This window comes from Geotrypetes seraphini, chromosome 11 (genome assembly GCF_902459505.1).
Source record: "Geotrypetes seraphini chromosome 11, aGeoSer1.1, whole genome shotgun sequence".
In the NCBI taxonomy this organism is placed as follows: Eukaryota; Metazoa; Chordata; class Amphibia; order Gymnophiona; family Dermophiidae; genus Geotrypetes; species Geotrypetes seraphini.
Genome location: NC_047094.1, coordinates 25,952,968 through 25,965,310, shown reverse-complemented (window position 1 = coordinate 25,965,310; position 12,343 = coordinate 25,952,968). Strand labels below are relative to the sequence as shown.

The 12,343-nt window shown below is 45.8% G+C and overlaps 1 protein-coding gene across 2 annotated transcripts in view; it reads left to right on the top strand.

Annotated features, from left to right (window-relative positions):
- DAGLB (diacylglycerol lipase beta) overlaps window positions 1-12,343 on the top strand; it is a 61,496-nt gene that overhangs the window by 24,526 nt on the left and 24,627 nt on the right. For both annotated transcript variants that reach the window (XM_033963722.1, XM_033963721.1), the window contains one exon: window positions 9,550-9,627. In XM_033963722.1, the coding sequence (XP_033819613.1) occupies window positions 9,550-9,627 (78 nt within the window). The remainder of the gene's footprint in view (window positions 1-9,549; window positions 9,628-12,343) is intronic.

Sequence of the window (12,343 nt, the reverse complement as noted above, 5' to 3'; positions counted from 1 at the left end):
TAAGTTTTCTGCTTGGTTGTCCTGACTTAGGAAAGAGTTAGTTATTAAGCTACAGGCTCTAGAGAATGACATGGGGGAAAAATCTGTCCCCGTCACTGCCCCGTCCCCGTCCCCCCGTCCCCGCCATCCCTTTCACCGTCCCGTCACCGTCACTGCCATCCCATTCACCGCCCAGTCACCGTCCCCGCAGCATCCATATAAGACTCAGTACTGCAATATTTAGCTTATTCCTTCCTTATAAATCAAAGTTCTGGCTGCTGAACTAGAGAAAGAGATGTTCAGCTGGCAGGGCTTTGTTTATAAATTTTTATCAACACAACTAATATACTACTTTATCCTAAAGCAAAAGAAAATAAATAGAATTTTTTTTCTACCTTTGTTGTCTGGTTTCTGCTTTCCTCATCTTCTCATTCAATTCCTTCCATCCACTGTGTGTCTTCTCTCTGCATCTTCCATTTGCTCTGTTACTGTGCCTTTCCCTTCACCCCCCCCCTCAATTGGTCTGGCACCCATCTTCTTCCCTCCGCTCCTCCAGAGTCTGGCATCTGTCTTCCCTTCCAGTGTCTTCTCCCCACTCTGTTTTCCAAATTTCCCTTCAGGGTCTGTTCCTCTCCACCCTCCTTCAATGTCTGTCCTATTCCTTTCCACCACCACCCTTCCCTCCCTCCTTCAACATCTGTTCCTTTCTACCACCCTTCAGCTCCTCTCATGCGGCTTATCTATCTACCTCCCTCCCTCTTACTTTCGTGGCATGTTACAATGTAATTTGTGCAAGCCGCTGGAGCCTGCGAGCTCGGACCCCAAACAATCTTGCTTCTGTGTTCCTATTTTCCCCATTTCTAATATCTCCCCTATGCATCTGGCATTGCCCCCCCCCCCCCCCGCGTGTCCATATACCATCCCCCATGGCATGTATGTCCCCTTTATGTCTCTGTCCTATGCCATCATGCACATAATTTCCCCTCTGTTTCTGTTACCTTCCTGTGTCCAGATTTCCCCTGTCTTCCTCTTCCACACCAATGTGTCTCTTATCCCAGGACAAGCAGGCAGCATATTCTTGACTGATGGGTGACGGCACCGACGGAGCCCCGGTACGGACAATTTTAGAGTGATTGCACTCTAAGAACTTGGAAAGTTCTGGTAGGCCGCACCGCGCACGCCTTCCCGCCCGACAGAGGCGCGCGGTCCCCAGTTTCTTAGTTTCCGCGGAGCTAAGAAGACGCGTTTTTCAACGGCTGTTGAAATTTTTTCTAACTTGCCTTCCCGCTCGCGTAAACCTTTTTGGCTTTATTGCCTTTTTTCTTTTCTTTAACATTTAAAAAAAAAAAAAAAAAAAATTTTATTTTTTTCGTCATTTTTGGTTTTTCCCCGGCGGGGCCTTCTGCCACCATCGAGGCCTCGGCCTTCGATTTGGCTGAAGCCGTTTTTACTTTCATGCCCCCTCAGCCAGGGTTTAAAAAGTGCCAGCGGTGTGCTCGGCCTATATCTCTCACGGACCCACACAACTGGTGCCTACAGTGTTTGGGTCCTGAGCATCAGGCCTCCACCTGCACCCGCTGTGCCACACTTAAAAAACGAACATTGAAAAATCGCCAAATACAACAGCGATTGCTGTTCGGTGCCGAGATGTCCGACCCCGTTCCATCGACTCCGGCTTCGGCACCAGTTCAGTCGGCACCTTCCTCTTCGACGCCGCGCGACACCACACCGGCATCCCAGCATTCAGGTAAGCCGGCTAAGAAGCCTACCCCGCTAGAGCGTCCTCCGGTCTCGAGTGCAGCGAGCCCAATCCTGCCGACTGTGAGGCGCCAGCGGAAGCGCTCCGCCCCTATTGAGGTGAGTCCCTCGACATCGGGCTCCTCATCTCCGGGGCGTCGAGCGGCACCGCAGGTACCGCAAAAGAAAAAGGCGGTACCGGTGCCATCCCTTGATGACCGAATTGCGGCCATCCTCCAAGTACAGCTCAAGGAGCAATTACAACATCTCCTTCCAGCTATCCTGGCACCGAACCTTCCGGTGCCGGTCCACACTGAGCCACCGGTACCGATAGTGGAACAGCCTGTGCTGTCTGCATCCACTGTTTCGGTACTGCTTCACTCGACCTCATCGGTATCGATGCCAGTCCTCGCACCGGAGCCGAGAGCTCAGCATCAGTCGGTACAGACTTCGGCACCGATGCCACCGATTACATCCCCTGGTTCCGTATCGATGAGGTCGGGTAAGTCGGTGCGCAAAACCTGACACTTAGAACCATCTACTCCAGAGTCTCGGGACCGTACTTCCCATGTCAGGGATCCTGATCTGTGGGGAGATTCAGAAGAACCCTTTCTCTCTGAAGGTGAATGTTCCTCAGATGAGGATGATTCTGCTGTACCTGACCCATCCTCTAGGCATGACACTACATCTTTCTCATCTTTTCTGAAAGATATGTGTGACTCTCTATCTATTCCTTTGGAGGCTGAGTCCAAAAAGTCTAAAGCCTTTTTAGATGCCCTTGACTTTGACCAACCTCCAAAGGAATTTTTGAAGCTCCCTCTTCACGACATCTTGAGGGAGACTTTCTATAAGAATCTAGAGACTCCCTTAACGATCCCAGGGGCTCCACGTAAATTAGACTCTTTATATAAAGTAATTCCCATCCCTGGGTTCGACAAGCCTCAACTTCCACACGAGTCTCTACTTGTGGAATCTACCCTTAAAAAATCCTCAGGAGCTAGTGTGTATGCTTCTGTACCTCCTGGCAGAGAGGGTAAAGCCATGGATAAATTTGGTAAGAGGCTCTACCAAAATGCAATGTTGGCAAACAGAGCTGGTAATTATGCTTTTCATTTTTGTTTCTATCTTAAACATCTCCTTACCACCATGGCTTCATTTGAGAAGTACCTTCCTCAACGTAAACAACAATCTTTTCACCATTGCTTGTCGTCTCTGTTTCAACTTCGTAAGTTCATGGTTAGGTCCATTTACAACACCTTCGAACTTACCTCCAGAGCGACAGCAATGTCTGTGGCAATGCATTGTCTGGCCTGGCTTCGGGTATCCGAACTTGATGTTAACCATCAAGATCGGTTAGCCAACGCCCCGTGCCTAAGGGATGAGCTCTTTGGGGAATCCATGGACTCGACCACTCAAAAGCTCTCTGCCCATGAAACACGCTGGGATACCCTGCTTAAAAATAAGAAAAAGCCTCCTCCAGCAAGACCTTTTAGGCAGCAATCGGCCTATCAGCGCCGCTTCACAGCTCGCCCATTACCAGCAGCTGCTCAGCAACCCAGACGGCAACGGCAGCAACAACGTCAGCCTCCCAGACAACAGCAACAGCAGCAACCTGTGAAGCCACCTCCACAGCAGAAGACACAGCCCTTTTGACTTACTTCTCCAAAGTATAGCCAGTACTCCTATATCTGCTCTCCTACCGCAACCTATAGGAGGTCGTCTTTCTCTGTTCCTCAGCCGATGGGAACTTATCACTTCGGACCAATGGGTCCTCAACATCATCCGCCACGGCTACTCTCTCAACTTTCAGACTCTTCCGCCCCAAAACCTGCCAAAAGAGTCTGCTTTGAACAATCCTCAATCTGCCCTCCTTATTCAAGAAGTTCAATCCCTCCTCCTTCTGAACGCTATAGAGGAAGTTCCTCTAGATCAAAAGGGGCAGGGATTCTACTCCCGTTATTTTCTAGTTCCCAAAAAAACGGGAGATCTCAGACCAATCCTAGATCTTCGCGATCTCAACAAATGTCTGGTAAAGGAAAAATTCAAGATGCTTTCTTTGGCCATTCTTTATCCTCTTCTCAATCAAGACAACTGGCTATGCTCCCTCGATCTCAAAGAGGCATACACTCACATACCGATCAATATAACCTCCAGACGGTATCTCCGCTTCATGATCAATCATTGTCATTACCAATACAAGGTGCTGCCCTTCGGTCTTGCTTCCTCTCCAAGGGTGTTCACCAAATGTCTCATTGTGGTGGCTGCATTTCTACGCTCTCACCACCTTCAGGTATTCCCTTACCTGGACGACTGGTTAATCAAGGCCACATCAGCTCAAGCAGTACTCCTGGCCACCAACCAAACCATCCTGTTTCTGCAAATGCTGGGATTCGAGATCAATCTACCCAAGTCTCATCTCATCCCCACTCAGAGACTTCAATTCATTGGAGCGATACTGGACACACTCCTCATGAGAGCATTCTTACCATCCAACCGTCTTCAAACTCTTCAAACTCTATGTCAGCAGGTGCTTCCACAACGTTCCATTTCTGCCAAGCAAACCAGGAAACCGGCCACTCTGCAATGCTACCGTCAGAAGTGGACACGTTTTTCTTCCTGGTGTTTTCTCCATCATCATAATCCTACTTCTCTTGCAGTGGAGACCTTGTTGGATTATCTTCTTTCCTTGTCCGACTCTGGCCTCAAGTCCACTTCAATCAGGGTCCACCTCAGTGCTATTGCGGCTTTTCATGAGCCAGTCTATGGAAAACTCCTCTCAGCTCATCCCCTGGTATCCAGGTTCATGCGGGGTCTTTTCAATGTGAAACCACCTCTTAAAGCCCCTCCTGTTATCTGGGATCTCAATGTGGTTCTTTCCGCCTTAATGAAGCCTCCTTTTGAACCTTTGGCTACCTCTCCTTTCAAGTTTCTCACTTGGAAGGTACTTTTCCTTATTGCCCTTACCTCTGCCAGGAGGGTCAGTGAGCTACATGCACTAGTCTCAGATCCACCTTTTACAGTCTTTCATCATGACAAGGTGGTTTTGCGTACACATCCAAAGTTTCTCCCTAAGGTTGTCTCTGAATTCCATCTCAACCAATCCATTGTTCTGCCTGTCTTCTTTCCGAAACCTCATTCTCATTCTGAGGAACAGGCTCTACATACTTTAGATTGTAAGAGGGCTCTAGCTTACTATCTAGAGCGTACTAAACCCCACAGATCAGTTCCCCAACTCTTTCTGTCCTTTGATCCGAATAACTTGGGACGTCCTGTTTCTAAACGTACGTTGTCTAATTGGCTGGCAGCGTGCATTTCCTTTTGTTATGCTCAGACCGAACTGACACTGGAAGGTTCTGTCACGGCCCATAGAGTCCGAGCTATGGCAGCATCTGTAGCTTTCCTCCGTTCCACTCCTATTGAGGAAATCTGCAAGGCTGCCACTTGGTCCTCAGTTCATACTTTTATATCTCATTATTGTCTGGATACTTTCTCCAGACGGGATGGACACTTCGGCCAATCTGTTTTGCAAAATTTGTTTTCCTAATGGCCAACCTTCCCTCCATCCCTCTTTTTGTTAGCTTGGAGGTCACCCATCAGTCAAGAATATGCTGCCTGCTTGTCCTGGGATAAAGCACAGTTACTTACCGTAACAGGTGTTATCCAGGGACAGCAGGCAGATATTCTTGCGTCCCTCCCACCTCCCCAGGTTGGCTTCTTAGCTGGCTTATCCTAACTGTCGGGCGGGAAGGCACTCGCGCGTGCGCGGTGCGGCCTACCAGAACTTTCCAAGTTCTTAGAGTGCAATCACTCTAAAATTGTCCGTACCGGGGCTCCGTCGGTGCCGTCACCCATCAGTCAAGAATATCTGCCTGCTGTCCCTGGATAACACCTGTTACGGTAAGTAACTGTGCTTTCTCTGCAACCCCATGTAGCTTCTTTCCCTCTTTCTTCCCCCCCCTGCTTCCAGCCTGCTTCCAGCTCACCTGCCTGCCCTCCCCTTTCTTTCCTGCTGTGGGTTTCTTTCTTTCCCTCTTCATCCCCTTGAAAAATTTATCCCCGCATCATTCTGGTACTAAACACGAAGCCTTGACTCACCTCCATGGGGTAGATGATTGTCTGAGCTGTAGCCCCAGCCAGAGACCCAGCAATGCACCTCTCCTGCACGCGCAGCGTCTCCTGCTGGCCCCGGATCAGCCGCTTGATCTGAAATAAGAAACTACAGATGCAACCAGGGATTGCAACTAGAGAATGACCTTAGATGCTGAGTGTGCCGGCTTTCTTTTTTGCCCAGCCGCACGCGTTCAAAAAGTCGCGCAGGCGCAGCTGTTCTGTTGTTCAATGTTCTTCTCTGACGCAACTGGAAACAGGAAGTTGCAAGAGATGAGAAGATTGAATAACTTGAGCAGCCGTGCGTGCGGCTGGGTGAAAAAGAAAGCCGGCAAGCTCTGCATCTAAGGTGAGGTGAAGGGAGGGAGATGGCGGAACGCTACGATCGAGCGGGTGGGGGCTGCGCGATCCTTCATTACCTCACTGCGGAGACAAGTCCATTCACCACTCCACGGGGCGGAGAATGGCCTTGACACCGCCCTGCAGCGACCACTATTTTTTCTTTCCCCGTTTCGGTGGGTTACCCGCGGGTAACAATCACCATGTCATTCTCTAACAGGCTCAGCTTTTGTGCCTCCTTCTAGAGAGCCTGTGTGGGTCTGCTCTTGCCTATTTGAATAAAAAAAAAAAAGAGAAGGAAAGTTGTTACCCGTGCAGTGCTGGGAGTCCAATGGTAGTGGCCTCCCCCCAACACCATTTGTTTGTCTTCTCTTTTTTTATTTTATTTATTTATATTCTTTTACAAATTGTTAAACAACAATTTAAGTGGAAATAAACAATTGAAATAAGAAACAAATAATAAAATAATTCCACATTAGTAACTAATATCAAAGTCCAACAATATGGGGAGAGAGAATCCATCACCTCCAAGGGAAGTTGGTTTTCAGGAATAGTTCAAAATTAAATCACATTAAAGAGTGCAGTTGGATTCAATTAACTAATGGCCTGGTTGAGAGACTCCATGGATGCCTCTGAAGTTCTTCCAGCTGCCTTACCCTCAAGAAAAAAGTTCAACTGATCAGGTTTGTAAAATACATATCTAATACTCTGATAGGTAACGCAGCATTAACAAGGAAAACGTAACTGAAAAGTTGCTCCCATATTTAAAGTTGACTGACGATAAGCCAGGAATTTCTTCCATCTGGCTTGCGTCCATTTTAAAACATCAGGAAACATTGAAATTTTGAATCCATGAAATTCCACATTATCAATCTTGTAGAATAGACGGAGAATTGCCTGGAGAAAAATGGTTACCAATAAGGTAGCTCTAGTAATTATTTCTTCTTGTTGAGATGTTTCCAACATACCAGTGAGGTCCAAATCTCCTTGTACTGTTCCTTTGCCTTTATCCTCTTTAGGAATATTCAAATAGTATAACTTTTGTAATGGTGGCATGTTATTTTCAGGAAATTTCAGTACTGATTTTAAGAAGGAATGAAATAGATCTCTCGCTGTTTGAAATTTAGAGACAGGAAAATTTAAAAGTCTAAGGTTCAAACTTCTATTTGCATTCTCCAAATTTTCCATTTTCCTAGTAAGCAAACACTTTTCCTTCAATTGTAAATTAGTGGAATCCTTCACTTCTGCCATTGATTTTTCTAACTTGTCCATTCTATCGGACTGTTTTTGGAATTTCTCTTCAAAAGTTTTAAATTGAGTGTTAGTATTCTGTACTGTGGTAACAAATTGGGAGCATACCTTATGTAAAGATTCCAAACCGCTCCAAATTGCTTCCATGTCAAATCACCTCAGGTCTTGTTAAAGGAGCAGGAAAAGATATTCTGGGAAAATCCCCAATGGGTTCCATCTCCTCTTTCCGTGCTTCAAAGCAGATTTCGGTTCCTCCGATTTCTGGTGTCGGCTGTGAGAAAGTCTGCAAGCTGCGGACCATATCTGGGGTCAGGGGTGAAATCTGCAACGCCGCAGAGACATCAACTCTGGCGCCTCCTACGCTGCTGATGGTGTCCCCGACATCCTCCTAGGACGCGGAGGAACTCCAGGCCCCAATGGGCTAAGCGACACCTCGCCCTCCAAGACCGAAGTCTGCCCATCTCGGTCAGTGGATATGCCCACTCCAACCGGGACGGCGTAAGTTGTTATTGCTGGATCAACGAAGTGGCAGAGGAGGCTGGAAGAATGCCCCTCTGCTTGCCCCTGCGCTTATGCATAGCAAGAGGTAAGAGTGTTCAATAGAAATGTGAAATCGCCAGTAAAGTGCAAGAGCCTCTTGCAGACGCGACTCACTCTGTCACCATCTTGGATCCTACTACCCCTTGTTTGCCTTCTCTTGAAGGCCTGTGTAAAAAAAAAAAAAGCTGCAGCAATGAGTTCAGACCACGAATGTCTGAAAAAGTTCCCCATTTGATATAGGCTCAGCAGAGTGCATTTTGCACTCATAGGGCCCTATGAACCTGTGATTATCTGCAGTTCCTATGCACTATAGTAGCAATGTGATCTGCTGTCTTGCTGGTCACCCTAGACCTAGTAGTTCAAGGTCTGACTCCTGCTGATGGTGGCCTTCTTCAGTAAGGGAATTAGTGTTGTAAGGCACCTTGCAAACCCTGTACATCAGGGGTCTCAAAGTCCCTCCTTGAGGGCCGCAATCCAGTCAGGTTTTCAGGATTTCCCCAATGAATATGCACGAGATCTATGTGCATGCACTGCTCTCAATGCATATTCATTGGGGAAATCCTGAAAACCCAACTGGATTGCGACCCTCAAGGAGGGACTTTGAGATCCCTGCTCTAATCCTAATATTACCATTTCTGCTAATCAAAAGAAACTTTTCAACATTCTGCTCACTACTGCTACTCATCTTATAACTTGTAACTGGAATGATAACACAAAGTTAAATTTTAATGAGTGGTGGAGTTATGTATGTTCTATACCAGGCATGAGCAACTCCGATCCTCGAGGGCTAGAATCCAATGGGGTTTTCAGGATTTCCCCAATGAATAGGCATTGAAAGCAGTGCATGCAAATAGATCTCATGCATATTCATTGGGGAAATCCTGAAAACCCGATTGGATTCCGGCCCTTGAGGACAGGAGTTGCCTATGTCTGTTCTATATGCAAATATGAAAATGTTATTGCTATAAAATCTTGCACAATAGCACACTTTTGTAAAACTTGGGCACCTTTTGATACCTATTGTAATCGCTTTTGAGATGTTATCTTTTTTGTATAGTCTACAGCAGGGGTGTCAAAGTCCCTCCTTGAGGGCCACAATCCAGTCAGGTTTTCAGGATTTCCCCAATGAATATGCATGAGATCTATGTGCATGCACTCCTTTCAATGCATATTCATTGGGGTAATCCTGAAAACCCGACTGGATTGCGGCCCTCAAGGAGGGACTTTGAGATCCCTGCTGTACATGGATGATGCCCTTGGACTTGCCCAGTATCCTGCATCCAGCAGTGGCCAACCCAGGTTACAATGCATGGCAAAATCCCCATTGAGCATGGGCCTTGCATGTGGATAGGCCCTGCTGGGTCTTTGCTCCTTGCACACATTTCTGTAAAAGCAGAAAGAGATGGGAGGCAGGTGACTCTAAAAGGTGAATGGGCATTTCTGGGTAAAGGCCATGTGTCGAATCCATCCCCGTTTTCCATGGTGGCTTTCTATTGGCAATCTTAGTTTAATTCTAAAATGTGCTTCTGCTTGAAAGCAATTAGAATCCGTAAGATACCAAGTTAATGTTCTTTACAATTATTTTTTTGCTTGCAGGATGTCTTGACTGATCTGTCTGCAGACTGTGAAACCCTTACTATAGAAGAAGTACAGGGAGACTGTTTTGCACATAAGGTACTTGTAGATTGTTTGTTACATTTCAAAGCAGTTATTCAGCAAAGAAAATTAAGTACAGAACTGCAGTGGACCAGTAAAATGGCCAGGAATTTCCTTTCACCCAGATAAATGAGAGACCAGCTCCTTTTCACACAGGGAAACTGTTGCTTTTAGATAAAGATTGGTGTTTGATGCCAGTTGTATAAATTAACAGTGTCGGTGTGTTTTTGTTTTAGTTACCCACTCTTTTACTAAGATGATCTAACCGATTAGCGCACGCTAACACTTCCTTAGACTAACATGCACGCATTAGTGTTTAGCGCGTGCTAATCGGTTAGTGTACCTTAGTAAAAGAGGGCCTAAGTTTAGGATCTACAGTAGGGAAAGCGCACCTGCTTGGCTAGTATCCTCCACTGCTATGTGGAAAGACATGGATCAAGCTATATGGCCACTGTACAGTGCTTCAGTTCCATAGGGAGCAAGAATGCAGCTGACTGGTTAAAGTGCCACAAGATATAACTTAGCAGATCCCTGAAACTTGCGCATTAGATGTAAACAACAAACAAACCAAAAAAACCTTTAGATACTTAAACTTACCTCACCTGCATTTATAGAATTTATCTCCTCAGGTCCCTTCCGCCATGATACTTGTTTTATTATGATTATGTTTGGTTGGTTGTAATCCAATTTGGCATAAAGTAGAATATAAATAAGCGAATAAATCTATGAAATCGGAACTGAGAAAAGATTCATGAAATGAGGGGGAAATGGTCCATATCCTCACTCTTATTCCTCCAATTACATTGTTATGGAGTTTGAGCCCCACTTCATTAGGACTTCTTACATCTGGTTGGTCAATTTTTATATGGCTGGCTACCAAAAAAAGTCTTACAGAATATCTAGGGCTTTATAATTGGGAGAAAAATAAACTGCCTTTCCGGTATGAAACAATTTATGATAAACTTCTAGTGCAGGGGTAGGGAACTCTGGTCCTCGAGAGCTGTAGTCCAGTCAGGTTTTCAGGATTTCCCCAATGAATATGCATGAGATCTATTTGCATGCACTGCTTTCAGTGCATATTCATTGGGGAAAACCTGATTGGAATACTGCTCTCAAGGACCGGAGTTCCCTACCCCTGTTCTAGTGCAATGAGTCTAGTGATCCTGAACGTTAGGGTTATGCATCTGAACCCGCAAGATGCTTACAGAATGCTGTTTGAACTCTGCCTCCTTTCCAGGGAACTGCTCCTGCCCCATCAGTTTTTTTTCTGCAAGAAAGTTGTTCAGAAATGTTTCTGATTTGCACTTTGGTTTTGCTCTGTGGTTTTGTTTTTTTTAAATTTATGGGCAAACTAGATGGGCCATTTGGTCTTTATCTACCATCATGTTTCTAGGAATCTTTTTAGGAAGGACAGAGATGGTCATAAAGGTGGAGGAGTAGATCTCTATGTAAAGATCAATATCCAAGCGACCGAAATGCAAGGGACCTGGGGAGAGGAAGAAGCGATATGGATTGCTCTGAAAAGAGAAGATGGAACTTCTATCTACGTGGGTGTAGTCTACAGACCTCCGACTCAATCGCAGCAAATTGATAAGGATCTGATTGTGGATATCCAAAAGTTTGGAAGGAAAGAGGAGGTTCTGCTGTTGGGAGATTTCAACCTGCCGGATGCGGACTGGAATGTTCCGTCTGCGGAATCGGAAAGAAGTAGGGAGATTGTGGATGCCTTTCAAGAGGCTCTGCTCAGACAAATGGTGACGGAACCCACAAGGGAAAAAGCGATATTGGATTTGGTCCTCACAAATGGAGAGAGTATCTCTAATGTTCGAGTGGGTGCTCACCTGGGTAGTAGCGATCATCAAACGGTTTGGTTTGATATAATGGCTAAAGTGGAGAGCGGCCGCACGATACTTAAAGTCCTAGATTTCAAATGTACAGACTTTAATGCAATGGGAAAGTACCTGAAGAAAGAGCTGTTAGGATGGGAGGACATAAGAGAAGTGGAAAGACAGTGGTCTAAGCTGAAAGGAGCGATAAAAATGGCTACGGACCTTTATGTGAAGAAAATCAATAAAAACAAGAGAAAAAGGAAGCCGATATGGTTCTCCAACCTAGTGGCTGAGAAAATAAAGGCGAAAGAGTTGGCATTCATGAAATATAAAAAAACCCGAGGAGAGCAGAAAGGACTACAGGGTGAAACTGAAAGAAGCCAAGAGAGAGATACGTTTGGCGAAGACACAGGCGGAAGAACAAATGGCTAAAAATGTAAAAAAGGGAGATAAAAATTTTTTCAGATATATTAGTGAAAGGAGGAAGATAAAAAATGGAATTGCTAGGCTAAAAGATGCTGGGAACAAATATGTGGAGAGTGATGAGGAGAAAGCAAATGTGCTAAACAAATACTTCTGTTCTGTGTTCACAGAAGAAAATCCTGGAGAAGGACCAAGATTGTCTGGCAAAGTTACACGAGAAAATGGAGTAGATTCTGCGCCGTTCACGGAGGAGGGTGTTTATGAGCAACTTGAAAAACTGAAGGTGGACAAAGCGATGGGACCAGATGGGATCCATCCCAGGATACTAAGGGAGCTCAGAGAGGTTCTGGCGAGTCCTATTAAAGATTTGTTCAACAAATCTCTGGAGACGGGAGTGATTCCTGGGGATTGGAGGAGAGCGGATGTGGTCCCTATTCATAAAAGTGGTCACAGGGATGAAGCAGGAAACTACAGGCCGGTGA